At 65.7% G+C, this 19,178-nt stretch overlaps 3 protein-coding genes across 4 annotated transcripts in view; 1 reads left to right on the top strand and 2 right to left on the bottom strand.

The window, feature by feature from the left end:
• GDAP2 (ganglioside induced differentiation associated protein 2) overlaps positions 1 to 339 on the bottom strand; it is a 67,306-nt gene extending 66,967 nt beyond the window's left edge. The window contains exon 1 of the mRNA XM_075334837.1: positions 109 to 339. Within this exon, the coding sequence (XP_075190952.1) occupies positions 109 to 281 (173 nt within the window). The 5' untranslated portion in view covers positions 282 to 339. The remainder of the gene's footprint in view (positions 1 to 108) is intronic.
• Positions 340 to 3,881: 3,542 nt separating this feature from the next.
• WDR3 (WD repeat domain 3) lies at positions 3,882 to 19,122 on the top strand. Its single transcript, XM_075337778.1, is given in 40 exon segments — positions 3,882 to 3,980; positions 4,234 to 4,572; positions 5,712 to 5,757; positions 5,760 to 5,919; positions 6,632 to 6,672; positions 6,675 to 6,750; positions 6,952 to 7,030; positions 8,315 to 8,410; positions 8,551 to 8,643; positions 8,720 to 8,744; positions 8,747 to 8,820; positions 9,214 to 9,311; positions 10,094 to 10,119; positions 10,122 to 10,188; positions 10,636 to 10,798; positions 10,800 to 10,849; positions 10,851 to 10,868; positions 10,967 to 11,004; positions 11,007 to 11,059; positions 11,296 to 11,397; positions 11,478 to 11,563; positions 12,221 to 12,248; positions 12,250 to 12,363; positions 13,776 to 13,832; positions 14,177 to 14,258; positions 14,261 to 14,276; positions 14,457 to 14,480; positions 14,482 to 14,566; positions 14,648 to 14,782; positions 15,522 to 15,572; positions 15,643 to 15,708; positions 15,775 to 15,864; positions 17,116 to 17,166; positions 17,251 to 17,294; positions 17,958 to 17,974; positions 17,977 to 18,018; positions 18,021 to 18,084; positions 18,346 to 18,439; positions 18,513 to 18,636; positions 18,639 to 19,122. Coding segments are annotated over 40 exon segments (3,042 nt in total). The 3' UTR covers positions 18,668 to 19,122.
• SPAG17 (sperm associated antigen 17) overlaps positions 19,079 to 19,178 on the bottom strand; it is a 384,631-nt gene continuing 384,531 nt past the window's right edge. For both annotated transcript variants that reach the window (XM_075334839.1, XM_075334840.1), the window contains exon 47: positions 19,079 to 19,158. In XM_075334839.1, the coding sequence (XP_075190954.1) occupies positions 19,139 to 19,158 (20 nt within the window). In that variant the 3' untranslated portion in view covers positions 19,079 to 19,138. The remainder of the gene's footprint in view (positions 19,159 to 19,178) is intronic.

Below are 19,178 nucleotides of genomic sequence, written 5' to 3' on the forward strand. Positions count from 1 at the left end.
GTGGGTGCAGCTGCCAAACTCCCCCCCACCCCACTAACGTCCCATCATTCCCCATCATCATGGAAAGCCGCGAGTGCAGGGAGTCGCCTGCGGGGGGCGCTCACTCACCACAGGATCACCTTCTGATTGATGTCCTCTCTGCACGGGAACGGGGAGGAGAAGTCGTCGTGACGCTCAGGGTCCTCCGACCACACGGACGGGTCAGGAACGTCCCCAACCGCAGCCCAACAGGGCAACGACTCCGCATCCACGAAACACGAGCGCGCGCCCAGAGGATCCATGGGGCAGAAGAGGGAGACCCCACATCAGCCGGAACGCTCCACCTGCAGAGGCACCGCACGGGTCACTACGGGGGGTGTACAGGAGAGGGGGAAAGTCTGCACGCCCCGGACACAACCCCGCCAACAACAAACACTTCCCTCCCTACAAAGTCGCCCACAACCTGCGCACATCCATCAAGAGACCGAGGAAAGGAAATAATGTGGCTGTGTCACCGCCCCGCACACGGAGGAGACCACCGGACAGAGACGTCACCGCCCCGCACACGGTGGAGACCACCGCACAGAGACGTCACTGCCCCGCACACGGTGGAGACCACCGGACAGAGACGTCACCGCCCCGCACACGGTGGAGACCACCGGACAGAGACGTCACCGCCCCGCACACAGAGGAGACCACCGGACAAGAGACGTCACCGCCCCGCACACAGAGGAGACCACCGGACAGAGACGTCACCGCCCCACACACAGAGGAGACCACCGGACAGAGACGTCACCCGCCCCGCACACAGAGGAGACCACCGGACAGAGACGTCACCGCCCCGTACACGGTGGAGACCACCGGACAGAGACGTCACCGCCCCGCACACGGTGGAGACCCACGGACAGAGACGTCACCGCCCCGCACACGGTGGAGACCACCGGACAGAGACGTCACCGCCCCGCACACGGGGGAGACCACCGGACGGAGACGTCACCGCCCCGCACACAGAGGAGACCACCGGACGGAGACGTCACCACCCCGCACACAGAGGAGACCACCGGACGGAGACGTCACCGCCCCGCACACAGAGGAGACCACCGGACAGAGACGTCACCGCCCCGCACACAGAGGAGACCACGGACAGAGACGTCACCGCCCCGTACACAGAGGAGACCACCGGACAGAGACGTCACCGCCCCGCACACAGAGGAGACCACCGGACAGAGACGTCACCGCCCCGCACATGGTGGAGACCACCGGACAGAGACGTCACCGCCCCGCACATGGTGGAGACCACCGGACAGAGACGTCACCGCCCCGCACATGGTGGAGACCCACGGACAGAGACGTCACCGCCCCGCACACGGGGGAGACCACCGGACGGAGACGTCACCGCCCCGCACACAGAGGAGACCACCGGACGGAGACGTCACCGCCCCGCACACAGAGGAGACCACCGGACGGAGACGTCACCGCCCGCACACAGAGGAGACCACCGGACGGAGACGTCACCACCCCGCACACAGAGGAGACCACCGGACGGAGACGTCACCGCCCCGCACACAGAGGAGACCACCGGACGGAGACGTCACCGCCCCGCACACAGAGGAGACCACCGGACAGAGACGTCACCGCCCCGCACACAGAGGAGACCACCGGACAGAGACGTCACCGCCCCGCACACAGAGGAGACCACCGGACAGAGACGTCACCGCCCGCACATGGAGGAGACCACCGGACAGAGACGTCACCGCCCCGCACACGGAGGAGACCACCGGACGGAGACTTCACCACCCCGCACACAGAGGAGACCACCGGACGGAGACGTCACCGCCCCGCACACAGAGGAGACCACCGGACAGAGACGTCACCGCCCCGCACACAGAGGAGACCACCGGACAGAGACGTCACCGCCCCGCACATGGAGGAGACCACCGGACAGAGACGTCACCGCCCCGCACATGGAGGAGACCACCGGACGGAGACTTCACCACCCCGCACACAGAGGAGACCACCGGACAGAGACGTCACCGCCCCGCACATGGAGGAGACCACCGGACGGAGACGGACACCGCCCCGCACACGGTGGACATCATGACCACCACCTCTGGGTGTCCACCATGTGCAGAGCAGTGATAGCGGCCAAGGGGGATCTCTGTATCTCGGGGGTATGTCCAGGGGGTCTCTGGGTCAGCGTATCTCGGGGGTCGCTGTATCTCGGGGGTCTCTGGGTCAGTGTTCGGGGGTCGCTGTATCTCGGGGGGGGGGGGTCGCTGTATCTCGGGGGTCTCTGGGTCAGTGTTCGCTGTATCTCGGGGGTCTCTGGGTCAGTGTTCGGGGCTCGCTGTATCTCGGGGGTCTGTGGGTCAGTGTTCGGGGTCGCTGTATCTCAGGGGTCTCTGGGTCAGTGTTCGGGGGTCGCTGTATCTCGGGGGTCTGTGGGTCAGTGTTCGGGGGGGCTGTATCTCGGGGGTCTGTGGGTCAGTGTTCGGGGCTCGCTGTATCTCGGGGGTCTCTGGGTCAGTGTTCGGGGGTCGCTGTATCTCGGGGTCTCTGGGTCAGTGTTCGGGGTCGCTGTATCTCGGGGGTCTCTGGGTCAGTGTTCGGGGGGGTCGCTGTATCTCGGGGGTCTCTGGGTCAGTGTTGGGGGGGGGTCGCTGTATCTCGGGGGTCTCTGGGTCAGTGTTGGGGGGGGGGTCGCTGTATCTCGGGGGTCTCTGGGTCAGTGTTTGGGGGGGGGGGGGGGGTCGCTGTATCTCGGGGGTCTCTGGGTCAGTGTTCGGGGGGGTCGCTGTATCTCGGGGGTCTCTGGGTCAGTGTCCGGGGGGGTCGCTGTATCTCGGGGGTCTCTGGGTCAGTGTTCAGGGGGGGTCGCTGTATCTCGGGGGTCTCTGGGTCAGTGTTCGGGGTCGCTGTATCTCGGGGGTCTCTGGGTCAGTGTTCGGGGGGGGTCGCTGTATCTCGGGGGTCTCTGGGTCAGTGTTCTGGGTCGCTGTATCTCGGGGGTCTCTGGGTCAGTGTTCTGGGGTCGCTGTATCTCGGGGGTCTCTGGGTCAGTGTTCGGGGGTCGCTGTATCTCGGGGGTCAGTGTTCGGGGGTCGCTGTATCTCGGGGGTCTCTGGGTCAGTGTTCGGGGGGTCGCTGTATCTCGGGGTCTCTGGGTCAGTGTTCGGGGGGGTCGCTGTATCTCGGGGGTCTGTGGGTCAGTGTTCGGGGGGGTCGGGTCGGCTGTATCTCGGGGGTCTGTGGGTCAGTGTTCGGGGGTCGCTGTATCTCGGGGGTCTGTGGGTCAGTGTTCGGGGGTCCGGTCGCTGTATCTCGGGGGTCTCTGGGTCAGTGTTCGGGGGTCGGTCGCTGTATCTCGGGGGTCTCTGGGTCAGTGTTCGGGGGTCGGTCGCTGTATCTCGGGGGTCTCTGGGTCAGTGTTCGGGGGTCGCTGTATCTCGGGGGTCTCTGGGTCAGTGTTCGGGGGTCGCTCGCTGTATCTACTCGGGGGTCTCTGGGTCAGTGTTCGGGGGTCGCTGTATCTCGGGGGTCTCTGGGTCAGTGTTCGGGGGTCGGTCGCTGTATCTCGGGGGTCTGTGGGTCAGTGTTCGGGGGTCGCTGTATCTCGGGGGTCTCTGGGTCAGTGTTCGGGGTCGCTGTATCTCGGGGGGTCGCTGTATCTCGGGGGTCGCTGTATCTCGGGGGTCGCTGTATCTCGGGCTTTTCTCACCTCCGCTTTCTTCTCATGGCGCCGCTGTTATCACCTGATCTGTAACCGGAAGTGTCTTGTGTGCTGGGGGCGGGGACTCTGGTCACGTTTCATGGATGGGCGGGGCTTTAAGGTGAGGGACACGACGATGAGAGCGTGAAAGTAGTTTTTGCGCATGCGCTTCAAGTTATGCCTAACATTGAGCATGCGCAGAGAGCACGTGTTGTGTGAACCCGGAGCATTGGCGATCAGGAGACGAGAGCGGGTGAGAGACTCCGTGTGCGAATATCTGCGGGGATATACGGTACCGGCCTCCAGTGTGCGGGGATATACGGTACCGGCCTCCAGTGTGCGGGGATATACGGTGCCGGCCTCCAGTGTGCGGGGATATACGGTACCGGCCTCCAGTGTGCGGGGATATACGGTACCGGCCTCTAGTGTGCGGGGATATACGGTACCGGCCTCCAGTGTGCGGGGATATACGGTACCGGCCTCCAGTGTGCGGGATATACGGTACCGGCCTCCAGTGTGCGGGGATATACGGTACCGGCCTCCAGTGTGCGGGGATATACGGTACCGGCCTCCAGTGTGCGGGGATATACGGTGCCGGTGATCTGCCCCCTCGCCTGATATCAGCGCCCCCCGGGATCTGTCACGTGTGGCTCCATAGCCCCCCTCCTCCTCGTGCCTCCCCCCGTGTTACAGAGCCCTCTTTCTCCCGCAGACATGGGCCTCACCGCCAGTATCTCCGGTATGCGGCCTCCGCGCTTTTCGGAGTGGTCGCGGGTGTGAAGAGCAATGTCTGCTATGTGACCCTCCGGGGCGAGAAGGGGCGATATGTGGCCGCGGGGGCCTGCGAGCACGTCTTCATCTGGGACACCCGCAAGGGCGAGAAGGTGAGTGGCCCCGGCTCCTGTGCCCCCCCCCCCGTCCTGTGTTGTCTGGGCCCCGGCTCCTGTGCCCCCCCCCCCCCCGTCCTGTATTGTCTGGGCCCCGGCTCCTGTGCCCCCCCCCCCCGTCCTGTGTTGTCTGGGCCCCGGCTCCTGTGCCCCCCCCCCCGTCCTGTGTTGTCTGGGCCCCGGCTCCTGTGCCCCCCCCCCCCCCGTCCTGTATTGTCTGGGCCCCGGCTCCTGTGCCCCCCCCCCCGTCCTGTGTTGTCTGGGTCCCGGCTCCTGTGCCCCCCCCCCCTGTCCTGTGTTGTCTGGGTCCCGGCTCCTGTGCCCCCCCCCCGTCCTGTGTTGTCTGGGCCCCGGCTCCTGTGCCCCCCCCCCCCGTCCTGTGGTGTCTGGGCCCCGGCTCCTGTGCCCCCCCCGTCCTGTGTTGTCTGGGCCCCGGCTCCTGTGCCCCCCCCGTCCTGTGTGTCTGGGCCCCGGCTCCTGTGCCCCCCCCCGTCCTGTGTTGTCTGGGCCCCGGCTCCTGTGCCCCCCCCGTCCTGTGTTGTCTGGGCCCCGGCTCCTGTGCCCCCCCCCGTCCTGTGTTGTCTGGGCCCCGGCTCCTGTGCCCCCCCCCCGTCCTGTGTTGTCTGGGCCCCGCTCCTGTGCCCCCCCCCGTCCTGTGTTGTCTGGGCCCCGGCTCCTGTGCCCCCCCCCGTCCTGTGTTGTCTGGGCCCTGGCTCCTGTGCCCCCCCCCCGTCCTGTGTTGTCTGGGCCCCGGCTCCTGTGCCCCGGCCCCCCCCGTCCTGTGTTGTCTGGGCCCCGGCTCCTGTGCCCCCCCCCCCCGTCCTGTGTTGTCTGGGCCCCGGCTCCTGTGCCCCCCCCCCCGTCCTGTGTTGTCTGGGCCCCGGCTCCTGTGCCCCCCCCCCCCCGTCCTGTGTTGTCTGGGCCCCGGCTCCTGTGCCCCCCCCCCCTGTCCTGTGGTGTCTGGGCCCGGCTCCTGTGCCCCCCCCCCTGTCCTGTGGTGTCTGGGCCCCGGCTCCTGTGTCCCCCCCCCCCCCCCGTCTTGTGTTGTTTGGGCCCCGGCTCCTGTGCCCCTCCCCGTCCTGTGTTGTCTGGGCCCCGGCTCCTGTGGCCCCTGACTCCCGCGCTCCTCTCCACAGGTCCTGGTCCTTCGGGGGCAGAAGCAGGAGGTGACGCGGCTGCGGCCCTCCCGGACGGGCTGGCGCTGGCGGTGGGATATGAGGACGGCTCCATCCGGATCTTCAGTCTGCTGAGCGGAGAGAGCGGCGTCACCTTCAACGGGCACAAAGCGGCGGTGACGGCCCTGACCTACGACCAGCTGGGGGCCGCCTGGTGTCCGGCTCCAAGGTGCGGTATTATATTGTGTGTGTGGGGGGCTCCTAGGACTGCACCCTCCCCGCGCTGCTGCTCGGATCTGTGGGGCCGGCTGCAGTCACCGCGCACTGCGGCTTCATGTCTAGTGATATTTAGTAGAATCCTGGTGGTCTAGAAGGGTAACGATCCTGTGGAGTCTATGGCGTCCCAGCCTTCAGCCTTATCCTCTGTTAGTAAATCATCACCCTGGTGGTCGGGGGGGTGGGGGTACAATAATTAATAATAATAAGCTCCGCAGGGTCTGTGACGATGGTGACGGTCGCCCCTGGTGGTCGGGGGGGGGGGGGGGGTAGGTACAATAATAAGCTCTGCAGGGTCTGTGGCGCTGGTGACGGTCGCCCCTGGTGGTCGGGGGGGGGGGGTGTACAATAATAAGCTCCGCAGGGTCTGTGAGGCTGGTGACGGTCGCCCCTGGTGGTCGGGGGGGGGGGGGGTGTACAATAATAAGCTCCGCAGGGTGTGTGAGGCTGGTGACTGTCGCCCCTGGTGGTCCGCTGCTGTGAATCCTCCTGGTTGTGGTTTCGTCATTCTCGGGTGGTCTGTTGGCTTTATACATTGTGACCCTGGTGGCCGAGTAGTCAGCAGGTCGTCCTGGTGGATCCGTCACGTGTCCCGGCGGGCTCCGGAGATCTGGTGATTGGGGGTCTCGTCCTCCGGCCGCACTGACCGTCCCCCTCCCCCGCAGGACACGGGACGTCATCGTCTGGGACGTCATCAGTGAGTGCGGCTGTACCGGCTGAAGGGGCACAAGGACGCGGTGACGCAGGCGCTGATCCTGAGCGAGAGGAACCTCCTGGTCACCAGGTACGTGAGGCGCCGGCTGCAGACGATCATCAACCGCCCGATCCACCGCGCCAAAGTGCAGCGTGAGGACGGTGCCCGCATGGGAGGTGCCAGCGCCGGACCCTCCTATAATAGAGCGCCGGCCCCCATACACTGAGGTCATGTGACTCGTGCGTGGCACCGGACGTGGTGGTGACGCCTCTGTCCCTCTTCTCCCCGCAGCGGTAAGGACACCCTGGTGAAGTGGTGGGACCTGGAGACGCAGCACTGCTTCCGCACCATGGTGGGACATCGCACGGAGGTATGGGGGGCCGCGGATCAGCGGGACGGGGGGAGGCTGCGGATCAGGGGGGGCGAGGGGAGAGGCTGCGGATCAGGGGGGGGCGAGGGGAGAGGCTGCGGATCAGGGGGGGGCGAGGGGAGAGGCTGCGGATCAGGGGGGGGCGAGGGGAGAGGCTGCGGATCAGGGGGGGGGGCGAGGGGAGAGGCTGCGGATCAGGGGGGGGCGAGGGGAGAGGCTGCGGATCAGGGGGGGCGAGGGGAGAGGCTGCGGATCAGGGGGGGGGGCGAGGGAGAGAGGCTGCGGATCAGGGGGGGGGGGCGAGGGGAGAGGCTGCGGATCAGGGGGGGCGAGGGGAGAGGCTGCGGATCAGGGGGGAGGGCGAGGGGGGAGAGGCCTTGCGGATCAGGGGGGGGCGAGGGGAGAGGCTGCGGATCAGGGGGGGCGAGGGGAGAGGCTGCGGATCAGGGGGGGGCGAGGGGAGAGGCTGCGGATCAGGGGGGGGCGAGGGGAGAGGCTGCGGATCAGGGGGGGGGCGAGGGGAGAGGCTGCGGATCAGGGGGGGGCGAGGGGAGAGGCTGCGGATCAGGGGGGGGCGAGGGAGAGGCTGCGGATCAGGGGGGGGCGAGGGGAGAGGCTGCGGATCAGGGGGGGGCGAGGGGAGAGGATGCGGATCAGGGGGGGGCGAGGGGAGAGGCTGCGGATCAGGGGGGGGGGCGAGGGAGAGGATGCGGATCAGGGGGGGGGGGGCGAGGGGAGAGGCTGCGGATCAGGGGGGGCGAGGGGAGAGGCTGCGGATCAGGGGGGGCGAGGGGAGAGGCTGCGGATCAGGGGGGGGCGAGGGGAGAGGCTGCGGATCAGGGGGGGCGAGGGGAGAGGCTGCGGATCAGGGGGGGCGAGGGGAGAGGCTGCGGATCAGGGGGGGCGAGGGGAGAGGCTGCGGATCAGGGGGGGCGAGGGGAGAGGCTGCGGATCAGGGGGGGCGAGGGGAGAGGCTGCGGATCAGGGGGGGCGAGGGGAGAGGCTGCGGATCAGGGGGGGCGAGGGGAGAGGCTGCGGATCAGGGGGGGCGAGGGGAGAGGCTGCGGATCAGGGGGGCGAGGGGAGAGGCTGCGGATCAGGGGGGGCGAGGGGAGAGGCTGCGGATCAGAGGGGGCGAGGGGAGAGGCTGCGGGTCGGAGGGACGGGGGGGAGGATGCGGATCAGGGGGGACGAGGGGAGGGGCGCCGGTGGTCATGTGACTGCGTATCATTGGTGGGCGTGTCACAGTTTGGCGGCATTGTCTGACCCGTGTCCCTCCCTCAGGTCTGGGGTCTCGCTCTGCTGGCGGATGAGCGGCGAATAGTGACGGGATCCGCGGACAGCGAGCTGCGAGCCTGGACCGTCTGCTATGTCAGTGAGGTAACGTATGTGCCCCCCGGCAGCACCAGCCCCCGCACCGCCACCGTCCGCTTCCAGGGCTGAGCGCTGCGGCTCTACCTGGCGTCCTCGGTGTCAGGCGCTGGCGCCAAGGGTCAATCACTTTTATGTTTTCTGCTCAGACTGAAGACTCAGACGAACCGCGGCTGAAAAAAACAAGAGGTCCCACAGAGGAGGCCGAGAGTGAGGAGGCCGGAGGGGAGGCCATGGAGGAGGTACGGCCCTGTCATGGCGCTGGGGGCGGAGTCTGGGGCGACGGGTGATGTAACCGCCATCTGTATCTGTCTGCAGCGGATCCTGACCTGTCAGCGCTACGGCTCATCATGAGAGAAGGAAGAGACCGGGTGGTGACGCTGGGGACGGAGCGGACCGGCCGCTTCATGGCCTGCCACGTGAGTGCTGCTCTGGAGACCACACAGCGGCTCCGACACTCAAATATAACCCCAAGCCCCGCCCACATGTCACTTACAGACCCGCAGCCTCCCGCCCACATGTCACTTACAGACCCGCAGCCTCCCGCCCACATGTCACTTACAGACCCGCAGCCTCCCGCCCACATGTCACTTACAGACCCGCAGCCTCCCGCCCACATGTCACGTACAGCCCCGCAGCCTCCCGCCCACATGTCACTTACAGACCGCAGCCTCCCGCCCACATGTCACGTACAGCCCCCGCAGCCTCCCGCCCACATGTCACGTACAGCCCCGCAGCCTCCCGCCCACATGTCACTTACAGACCCGCAGCCTCCGCCTGCTGATTGGGGTCCTCGCCTCTTTCTCTTGCAGGGGACGGACGCTGTGCTGGAAGTGTTCTGTGTCCTCAATAAGGAAGAAATCGCCAAGAAGATGGAAAGGAAACTGAAGAAAGCCAAGAAGAAGGCGAAGTAAGTGATGTCTCCAGAGCTGCACTCACTATTCTGCTGTGCAGTCACTGTGTACATACATTACATTACTGATCCTGAGTTACCTCCTGTATTATACTCCAGAGCTGCACTCACTATTCTGCTGGTGCAGTCACTGTGTACATACATTACTGATCCTGAGTTACCTCCTGTATTATACTCCCAGAGCTGCACTCACTATTCTGCTGGAGCAGTCACTGTGTACATACATTACATTACTGATCCTGAGTTACCCCTATATTATACTCCAGAGCTGCACTCACTATTCTGCTGGTGCAGTCACTGTCACATACATTAGATTACTGATCCTGAGTTACCTCCTGTATTATACTCAGAGCTGCACTCACTATTCTGCTGGTGCAGTCACTCCTCGGTTCCGCGTGTTCGGGTGTCTGCAGACTCTTCTCCTTACAGTAGATGGATGTCTCCGCAGAGTTGTTGATTGCAGCTCTGGAGCACATGTTACAGAGATTTTTCCGGCCCTTGTGCTTCTTTCTCTCATCTGTGATAATAAATCCAGGTGTTTTGTGCTCGCAGCTCTTGTGCGCTCTGCTGTGTCTTCGCGGCTGCAGACCGATCCCCGTGTGTCGGTGATTGTGGCCTCGGAGCCGCATTCCTCAGTGCGGGAGCTGTGTACACATAATGAAGTGATAACGTGTAATGGAGACCGGTGTGTGGGTGAATTGTCCCCATGACAACACTGACGGGCCGGGGCTCCTCTAGTGTTGGGGCTCCCCGTCATCCTCGCTGTTTTTGTGCTGCAGACAATCAGAGGAGCTGGAGGAGCCGCGGCCGCGGAGCAGACGCTGCAGGATGAAATCGTGAAAGTCGCCAACATTAAAGCCTCCTCCAAAATCAAGCTAGGTGCCCAACCGGGCCCGCCCCTCTCCTGCCCGCGGGGCCCGCCCTCTTCCTGGCCGTCCCTAACCCATGCTGGCCCGCCCTCTCCTCCGTCCCTACCCCCTGTGCCGCCCTCTCCTCCCGGCCCCCTCTGGCCTCCTGGGCCGCCCTCTCCTCCTGTTACTCCTTCCGGCCCCCTCTCGCCTCCTGGGCCGCCCTCTCCTCCCTGTACTCCTTCCGGCCCCCTCTCGCCTCCTGGCCGCCCTCTCCTCCTGTACTCCTTCCGGCCCCCTCTCGCCTCCTGGCCGCCCTCTCCTCCTGTACTCCTTTCGGCCCCCTCTCGCCTCCTGGGCCGCCCTCTCCTCCTGTACTCCTTTCGGCCTCCTTTCGGCCCCCTCTCGTCTCCTGGGCCGCCCTCTCCTCCCGGCCCCGCCCTCTCTCACTGCCGCCTCTTCTGCCCTCACAGGTCATGTGACCTCCTCGTCTCTGTAAAGGGGGAGCTGAAGGTGGTGGTCCTGCTGCAGAACAACAGCGTGGAGGTCTTCTCTGTGCCGGCCGCAGCCGCCGGGGGCGCGGAGAGTGTGAAGACATCGCGTCTGACTCATGGCGGGCACCGGAGCGACGTCCGGAACCGCGGCCTTCAGCTCTGACAATATTGCGGTGCTGTCTGCATCCGCCGAGTCTGAAGATCTGGAATAGGTAAGATAGCGCTGAGCAGTCACCTCCGGAGCTGCGCTCGCCTGCAGTGGAGCGTTGTGGGTGCCTCCTGACATCCCTGCGCTTCTCTCCGCCCGCAGGTCCACGCTGCAGTGTATCCGCACCATGGCCTGCGACTACGCCTCTGCTCACTCTTCGTTCCCGGAGACAGACACGTCATAGTCGGCACCAAGGTAAAAGCGCAGCGTCCCTGCATACACTGTGCAGCAGTCACATGACCGGAGGGGGTGGGGGGAGCCGCAGCTGCAGGAGCCAATGATTGGGCCTCCATATTCTGCCTGTTATTGGCTGCTCCAGAGACCATGTGACCTGTGGGGTCAGGGGTCACATAGCGGCTGTGGGTCACATGGCAGTAGTCTGGCCCTGCCCCCTGTGTATGCCCCTCCCCCTCATTGCTCGTCTCTCTCAGTCCGGGAAGCTGCAGCTCTTCGATCTGTCGTCTGGGACGGAGCTGGACGCGGTGGAGGCTCACGACGGCGCCGTCTGGTCCATCGCACTGTCACCTGACCAGGTAAGGAGCCCGGGGGTCACCACGAGTCGCTGGGAGTTGTAGTCCAGCCCACACAATACTCACATTCTCCTGTGTCACAGCGCGGATTCACCACCGGGGGCGCCGACAAGAGCGTGAAGTTCTGGGAGTTTGAACTTGTGAATGACGACTCCGATCCCCAAAGCAGGTGAGGAGGATGGGGGGGTCCGCGGCGCAGAGGAGGATGGGGGGGTGTCTGCAGCACAGAGGAGGATGGGGGTGTCTGCAGCACAGAGGAGGATGGGGGGTGTCTGCAGCACAGAGGAGGATGGGGGGTGTCTGCAGCACAGAGGAGGATGGGGGGTGTCTGCAGCACAGAGGAGGATGGGGGTGTCTGCAGCACAGAGGAGGATGGGGGGTGTCTGCAGCACAGAGGAGGATGGGGGGTGTCTGCAGCGCAGAGGAGGATGGGGGTGTCTGCAGCACAGAGGAGGATGGGGCTGTCTGCGGCGCAGAGGAGGATGGGGGCGTCTGCGGCGCAGAGGAGGATGGGGGCGTCTGCGGCGCAGAGGAGGATGGGGGTCGTCTGCAGCGCAGAGGAGGATGGGGGGCGTCTGCAGCGCAGAGGAGGATGGGGGGCGTCTGCGGCGCAGAGGAGGATGGGGGCGTCTGCGGCGCAGAGGAGGATGGGGGCGTCTGCGGCGCAGAGGAGGATGGGGGGCGTCTGCAGCGCAGAGGAGGATGGGGGGCGTCTGCGGCGCAGAGGAGGATGGGGGTGTCTCTGCAGCACTGGTGGGTGTGATGGCAGCTGAGAAACAGGGCATCTGTCAGTGAGGATGATGGGAGTTGTCTTCTGTCCCTGCAGCCGGCGTCTCTCTGTGAAGCAGAGCCGGGGTGCTGAAGATGGACGAGGACGTGTTGTGTGTGCGGCTCAGTCCGGACGGGCGGCTCCTGGCCGTGTCTCTGCTGGACTGCACCGTGAAGATCTTCTACGTGGACTCGCTGAAGGTATCGATCGGGGGCAGCGAGGTCTCCACTTCTGTCTCCCAGCCTTTGCTTCTATCCGTTATCATCAACACTTTTGTCCCCCCACCCCCCCCCTCTCCAGTCTCTGCTGCTGTCCCTTCCCCCTCCTCTCCAGTCTCTGCTGCTGTCCCCTCCCCTCCTCTCCAGTCTCTGCTGCTGTCCCTTCCCCCTCCTCTCCAGTCTCTGCTGCTGTCCCTTCCCCCTCCTCTCCAGTCTCTGCTGCTGTCCCCTCCCCCCCCTCTCCAGTCTCTGCTGCTGTCCCCTCCCCCTCCTCTCCAGTCTCTGCTGCTGTCCCTCCCCCTCCTCTCCAGTCTCTGCTGCTGTCCCCTCCCCCTCCTCTCCAGTCTCTGCTGCTGTCCCTTCCCCCTCCTCTCCAGTCTCTGCTGCTGTCCCCTCCTCTCCAGTCTCTGCTGCTGTCCCTCCTCTCCAGTCTCTGCTGCTGTCCCCTCCTCTCCAGTCTCTGCTGCTGTCCCCCCCCTCCTCCTCCTCCAGTCTCTGCTGCTGTCCCCCCCCTCCTCCTCCTCCAGTCTCTGCTGCTGTCCCCTCCCCCTCCTCTCCAGTCTCTGCTGCTGTCCCCTCGTCTCCAGTCTCTGCTGCTGTCCCCTCCTCTCCAGTCTCTGCTGCTGTCCACCTCCTCTCCAGTCTCTGCTGCTGTCCCCCCCCCTCCTCCTCCTCCAGTCTCTGCTGCTGTCCCCTCCCCCTCCTCTCCAGTCTCTGCTGCTGTCCCCTCGTCTCCAGTCTCTGCTGCTGTCCCCTCGTCTCCAGTCTCTGCTGCTGTCCCCTCCTCTCCAGTCTCTGCTGCTGTCCCCTCCTCTCCAGTCTCTGCTGCTGTCCCCTCCTCTCCAGTCTCTGCTGCTGTCCCCCCCCCTCCTCCTCCTCCAGTCTCTGCTGTTGTCCCCTCCCCCTCGTCTCCAGTCTCTGCTGCTGTCCCCTCCCCCTCGTCTCCAGTCTCTGCTGCTGTCCCCTCCCCCTCGTCTCCAGTCTCTGCTGCTGTCCCCTCCCCCTCCAGTCTCTGCTGCTGTCCCCCCCCTCCTCTCCAGTCTCTGCTGCTGTCCACCCCCCCCCTCCTCTCCAGTCTCTGCTGCTGTCCCCCCCTCCTCCTCCAGTCTCTGCTGCTGTCCCCCCCTCCTCCTCCAGTCTCTGCTGCTGTCCCCCCCCTCCTCTCCAGTCTCTGCTGCTGTCCCCTCCCCCTCCTCTCCAGTCTCTGCTGCTGTCCCCTCCCCCTCCTCTCCAGTCTCTGCTGCTGTCCCCTTCCCTCCCCCTCCTCCTCCAGTCTCTACTGCTGTCTCCTCCCCTCCTCCTCCAGTCTCTGCTGCTGTCCCCTCCTCCTCCTCTCCAGTCTCGGCTGCTGTCCCCCCCTCGTCTCCGCTGCTGACCGCCGTCTTCTCTTCCAGTTCTTCCTCTCGCTGTATGGACACAAGCTCCCCGTCCTGTGTATGGACATCTCACATGTAAGTTATGCAGCGGCGGGGTCTGTCCGGGGGGTGTTGGCCGGTTTTGGTGGTCTGTGCAGGATTTCATCTGGTGGGTCTGTCTGAGGGGTGGTGGGGGGCGCGGGGTTGGTGAGGGGTGGGGGGCGCGGGTTGGTGAGGGGTGGTGGGCGCGGGGTTGGTGAGGGGTGGTGGGGCCGCGGGGTTGGTGAGGGGTGGTGGGGGCGCGGGGTTGGTGAGGGGTGGTGGGGGGCGCGGGGTTGGTGAGGGGTGGTGGGGGCGCGGGGTTGGTGAGGGGTGGTGGGGGGCGCGGGGTTGGTGAGGGGTGTTTTCGCGGGGGGAGTCATGTGACCACTTTCTTACAGGACAGCTCCATCATTGTCACCGGCTCTGCCGATCGCAACATCAAGATCTGGGGCCTGGACTTCGGCGATTGTCACCGCTCAATGTCGGTCATGATGACAGGTGAAGACCCCCTGTGTGCGACATGCAGACCCCCTCCTCTGTATACCCCTTCTCCTGCTCTGTATCCCCTTCTGTATCCCCCTCCTCTGCATACTGCTCTGGTCTATATCCCCCCCCCCCCCTTCCTCCTCTGTATCCCTCCTCGGCCCCCTCCGTATACTCAGGCTCCGGTCTCCGCAGCGTCATGTTCCTGCAGTTCGTGCCCGGACGCACTGTTCTTCAGCGCGGGGAAGGACCGGAGGGTGAAGCAGTGGGACGCAGACAAGTACCAGCAGGTGCAGACCCTGGAGGTGAGTGCGGGGTCCGCTTACTTATATATGGGAGGGGCTTTGTGCTGAGGGCGGAGCGTCTGACGTGGCTTCTGCTTTCAGGGCCATCATGGAGAGGTCTGGTGTTTGGCCGTCAGCCCCAGTGGCGACCATGTTGTGTCCTCGTCACATGACAAGTCCCTGCGCCTGTGGGAGAGGACGCGGGAGCCGCTGATCCTGGAGGAGGAGCAGGAGATGGTGAGGCGCTGGGTGCAGAGGCGCGGCGGGGGCGGCCCTGGCTGGGTGCAGAGGCGCGGCGGGGGGGCGGCCCTGGCTGGGTGCAGAGGCGCGGCGGGAGCGGCCATGGCTGTGTGCAGAGGCGCGGCGGGGGCGGCCCTGGCTGTGTGCAGAGGCGCGGCGGGGGCGGCCCTGGCTGTGTGCAGAGGCGCGGCGGGGGCGGCCCTGGCTGTGTGCAGAGGCGCGGCGGGGCGGCCCTGGCTGTGTGCAGAGGCCGGCGGGGGCGGCCCTGGCTGTGTGCAGAGGCGGGGCGGCCCTGGCTGTGTGCAGAGGCGCGGCGGGGGCGGCCCTGGCTGTGTGCAGAGGCGCGGCGGGGGCGGCCCTGGCTGTGTGCAGAGGCGCGGCGGGGGCGGCCCTGGCTGTGTGCAGAGGCGCGGCGGGGGCGGCCCTGGCTGTGTGCAGAGGCGCGGCAGGGGGCGGCCCTGGCTGTGTGCAGAGGCGCGGCGGGGGCGGCCCTGGCTGTGTGCAGAGGCGCGGCGGGGGCGGCCCTGGCTGTGTGCAGAGGCGCGGCGGGGGCGGCCCTGGCTGTGTGCAGAGGCGCGGCGGGGCGGCCCTGGCTGTGTGCAGAGGCGCGGCGGGGGCGGCCCTGGCTGTGTGCAGAGGCGCGGCGGGAGCGGCCATGGCTGTGTGCAGAGGCGCGGCGGGGGCGGCCATTACTGATTGCTCTGTAATAAACATTGTTTCTCTGCTGTCTTTTCAGCAACGTGAGGCGGAGTTCGAGGCGAGCGTGGGGACGGGCGCGCGGCCGGTGGTGAGTATTGCGCCAGTCACTGCGCCTCCAGGACACCAGGACACGGCTGATCACTGCCTGTTCTCTACAGGTCGCCGGGGAGAAAGCGGGGGAAGCTACGCTGGCCGGGAAGAAGACCATCGAGACGGTGAAAGCGGTGAGTGTGAGACCCGGCACCGCCAGCCGCGGCGGGGACCCTGAATAATCTGTTGTGTCCCCCCAGACTGAGCGAATCATGGAGGCTGTGGAACTGCACCGGGAGGAGAGCAGCAAAGTGGAGGAGTACCAGGCGCTGTGCCGGGCCGGCGGGCAAAGAGGTGACTGTATAATGTGCAGGGGGGAGGGCGGACAGTGTGCGCAGGAGACGGGTGTATGCAGGACAGTGTACGCAGGGGAGGGGGGGGGGGCGTGCTGTGTGTGCAGGGGGGGGGGCGGGCGTGCTGTGTGCGCAGGGGGGGGGGGGGCGGCGGCGTGCTGTGTGCGCATGGGGGGGGGGCCGGCGTGCTGTGTGCGCATGGGGGGGGGGGGCCGGCGTGCTGTGTGCGCATGGGGGGGGGGGCCGGCGTGCTGTGTGCGCAGGGGGGGGGGGCCGGCGTGCTGTGTGCGCAGGGGGGGGGCCGGCGTGCTGTGTGCGCAGGGGGGGGGGGGCGGCGTGCTGTGTGCGCAGGGGGGGGGGGGGGGCGGCGTGCTGTGTGCGCAGGGGGGGGGGGGCGGCGTGCTGTGTGCGCAGGGGGGGGGGGGGGGGGCGGCGTGCTGTGTGCGCAGGGGGGGGGGGGCGGCGTGCTGTGTGCGCAGGGGGGGGGGGGGGGCGGCGTGCTGTGTGCGCAGGGGGGGGGGGGGGGGCCGGCGTGCTGTGTGCGCAGGGGGGGGGGGGGGGGGCCGGCGTGCTGTGTGCGCAGGGGGGGGGGGGCGGCGTGCTGTGTGCGCGGGGGGGGGCGGCGTGCTGTGTGCGCGGGGGGGGGGGGCCGGCGTGCTGTGTGCGCAGGGGGGGGCGGCGTGCTGTGTGCGCAGGGGGGGGGGCGGGCGTGCGTGCTGTGTGCGCAGGGGAGGGGCGGGCGTGCGTGCTGTGTGCGCAGGGAGGGGCGGGCGTGCGTGCTGTGTGCGCAGGGGAGGGGGCGTGCGTGCGTGCTGTGTGCGCAGGGAGGGGGCGGGGCGTGCGTGCTGTGTGCGCCAGGGGAGGGGGCGGGCGTGCTGTGTGCGCAGGGGAGGGGGCGGGCGTGCTGTGTGCGCAGGGGAGGGGGCGGGCGGGCGTGCTGTGTGCGCAGGGGAGGGGGCGGGCGTGCTGTGTGCGTGCAGGGGGGGGGGCGGCGTGCTGTGTGTGCAGGGGAGGGGGCGGGCGTGCTGTGTGCGCAGGGGGAGGGGGCGGGCGTGCTGTGTGTGCAGGGGGGGGGGTGGCGTGCTGTGTATGCAGGGGAGGGGGTGGGCGTGCTGTGTATGCAGGGGAGGGGGCGGGCGTGCTGTGTATGCAGGGGAGGGGGCGGGGCGTGCTGTGTGCAGGGGGTTTGGACCCCATGTGGGGACAGACAGTGAAGCTGAATGTATCGGTCACTGCCTCCTTTGTCTCCAGCTCCCCAGGAGGCTGCACCCGCTTCTTCAGGCTTTCGGGAACCTCTCGGTGAGCTCCGCCCACTCTATATAGTAATAGATGAGCTTTCTTCTGACCGGTCACATGGCGTTAACCCTTCCTCTTCCTCCGCAGTCTTCTGACTATGTTCTGGATGTGATAAAGAAGGTGCGCTCCAGGTACGTGGCCTCATCCGTGTCCTGCGTGTGGTCGCTGCACGCGGGAGACCGTCGCTCTCTGCATGTAAACCGGAGTGACTGTTCTGTACAGGAAGAAAGACACAAAACTGCTCTGCGCTGCACAGACTGGAGCCGGGCTGCAGCCATCTTCCCTCGCATTCTCTGGCTTCACCACTAGATGGCGGCGTGGAGCTTCTCCCTCTGCTTTGTACAGTGTGAAGAATGACATCTAGTGGCCGCACAGAGTATGACGACGGAACAGTACGGATTCTTTTTTTTTTTTCCCCAACTTTTTATTTTATTGAAATTAGTGATGATCAGATATTCAGACAGTTTATTCTCCCCGCAGCCTCGGGTCAGGCGGTCACTGTTTTGTAATGGGGGATCAGGCGGTCACTATGTGGGGTGGTCTCGGCGGTCACTGTGATTTGTAATGGGGGATCAGGCGGTCACTGTGGGGGGTGGTCTGTGTTTTGTAATGGGGGATCAGGCGGTCACTATGTGGGGTTGTCTCGGGCGGTCACTGTGATTTGTAATGGGGGATCAGGCGGTCACTGTAGGGGGTGGTCTCGGGCGGTCACTGTGTTTTGTAATGGGGGGATCAGGCGGTCACTATGGGGGGTGGTCTCTGTGATTTGTAACGCGCGGTCTCTTCGGCTGTAGCGAGCTGGAGGAGTCTCTCCTGTCCTCCCGTTCTCCTATGTCCCGGATCTTCTGACCCTCTTCCGGATTCCATGCGCCGCAGTCAGGATGTGGAGCTGATCTGCCGCTGCCTCTTCTTCTTGCTCAGGTGAGTCCTGGAATAGATTCTGGGGTTCAGGGTGATGTGCACACATGTGGGGGGGGGGGACTTGTGTGGATTGTGGGGTGTCTGAAGCGCTGGGGTCCAGCCTGCACCCTGTATGAGGGGTGGGGGACTGTCCATGCAGCAGAGTATCAGACTCTGGGGGTTTAGCGTGATGTATACACACAGGCGGGGGGCGAGTGTCAGACTTTTGGGGGGGATTTGGCTGCTGGGAGTTGATCCTCTTTTCTCCTGATCCATTGGCAGGATCCATTTTGGGGAGATCACCAGTAATCACATGCTGCTGGGCGTGATGGAGGATCTGAAGAGCTGCACGGTCTCGCGGGTGTCGGCGGTCCGGGTAAGTCTCCGCTTTCCTGGTAACGCGCGGTCTCGTCTCCTGAGCGTCTTGTCACAGTCTCCGCTCTCCTCAGGATGTGATGGGGATGAATATGGCCGCTCTGCAGCTCCTGAAGAGGGAGATCGAGGCCAAAGAAGAGGTCCTGTTCTTTGCTGACGCCTCCGAGAGGTTAGAAGAAAAGAGGAGAAAACGGAAAAGAGGGAAAAGATGCTGCTGACCCTGGTGTGAGCCCCTGAGCGACCCGGACCACCTGGTGTGAGCCCCTGAGCGACCCGGACCACCTGGTGTGAGCCCCCGAGCGACGCGGACCACCTGTTATGACCCTGGTGTGAGCCCCCTGAGCGGACGTGGACCACCTGTTTATGACCCTGGTGTGAGCCCCCGAGCGACGCGGACCACCTGTTATGACCTGGTGTGACTGCTGGAGCGATGCGGACCCCTGCTCTCTGCTGCCCCCTTGTGGTGGGGCAGGCGCGGCCCCCGCTTTGATCTGTACAGTGCTGCCGCTACAGGACAATCTTTTATTAAACAGATATTTATATGCCCCCCCGCTCCCGGCGTCTGTGAATGAGCCCCGTGTGACCGGACCACCACAATGCACCGATATTGACACAATTCACCGCCGGCGACACCAGAACATTTATTATCTGTTTTATTTGAGTTCATTATAATAAGAAAATAAATTTCTGCAGAGAAGAATCAGACGCCCGAGCTGCGCCCTGCGGAGAGAAGAAAGGAG

Source organism: Anomaloglossus baeobatrachus, chromosome 2 (genome assembly GCF_048569485.1).
Source record: "Anomaloglossus baeobatrachus isolate aAnoBae1 chromosome 2, aAnoBae1.hap1, whole genome shotgun sequence".
Lineage (NCBI taxonomy): Eukaryota > Metazoa > Chordata > Amphibia > Anura > Aromobatidae > Anomaloglossus > Anomaloglossus baeobatrachus.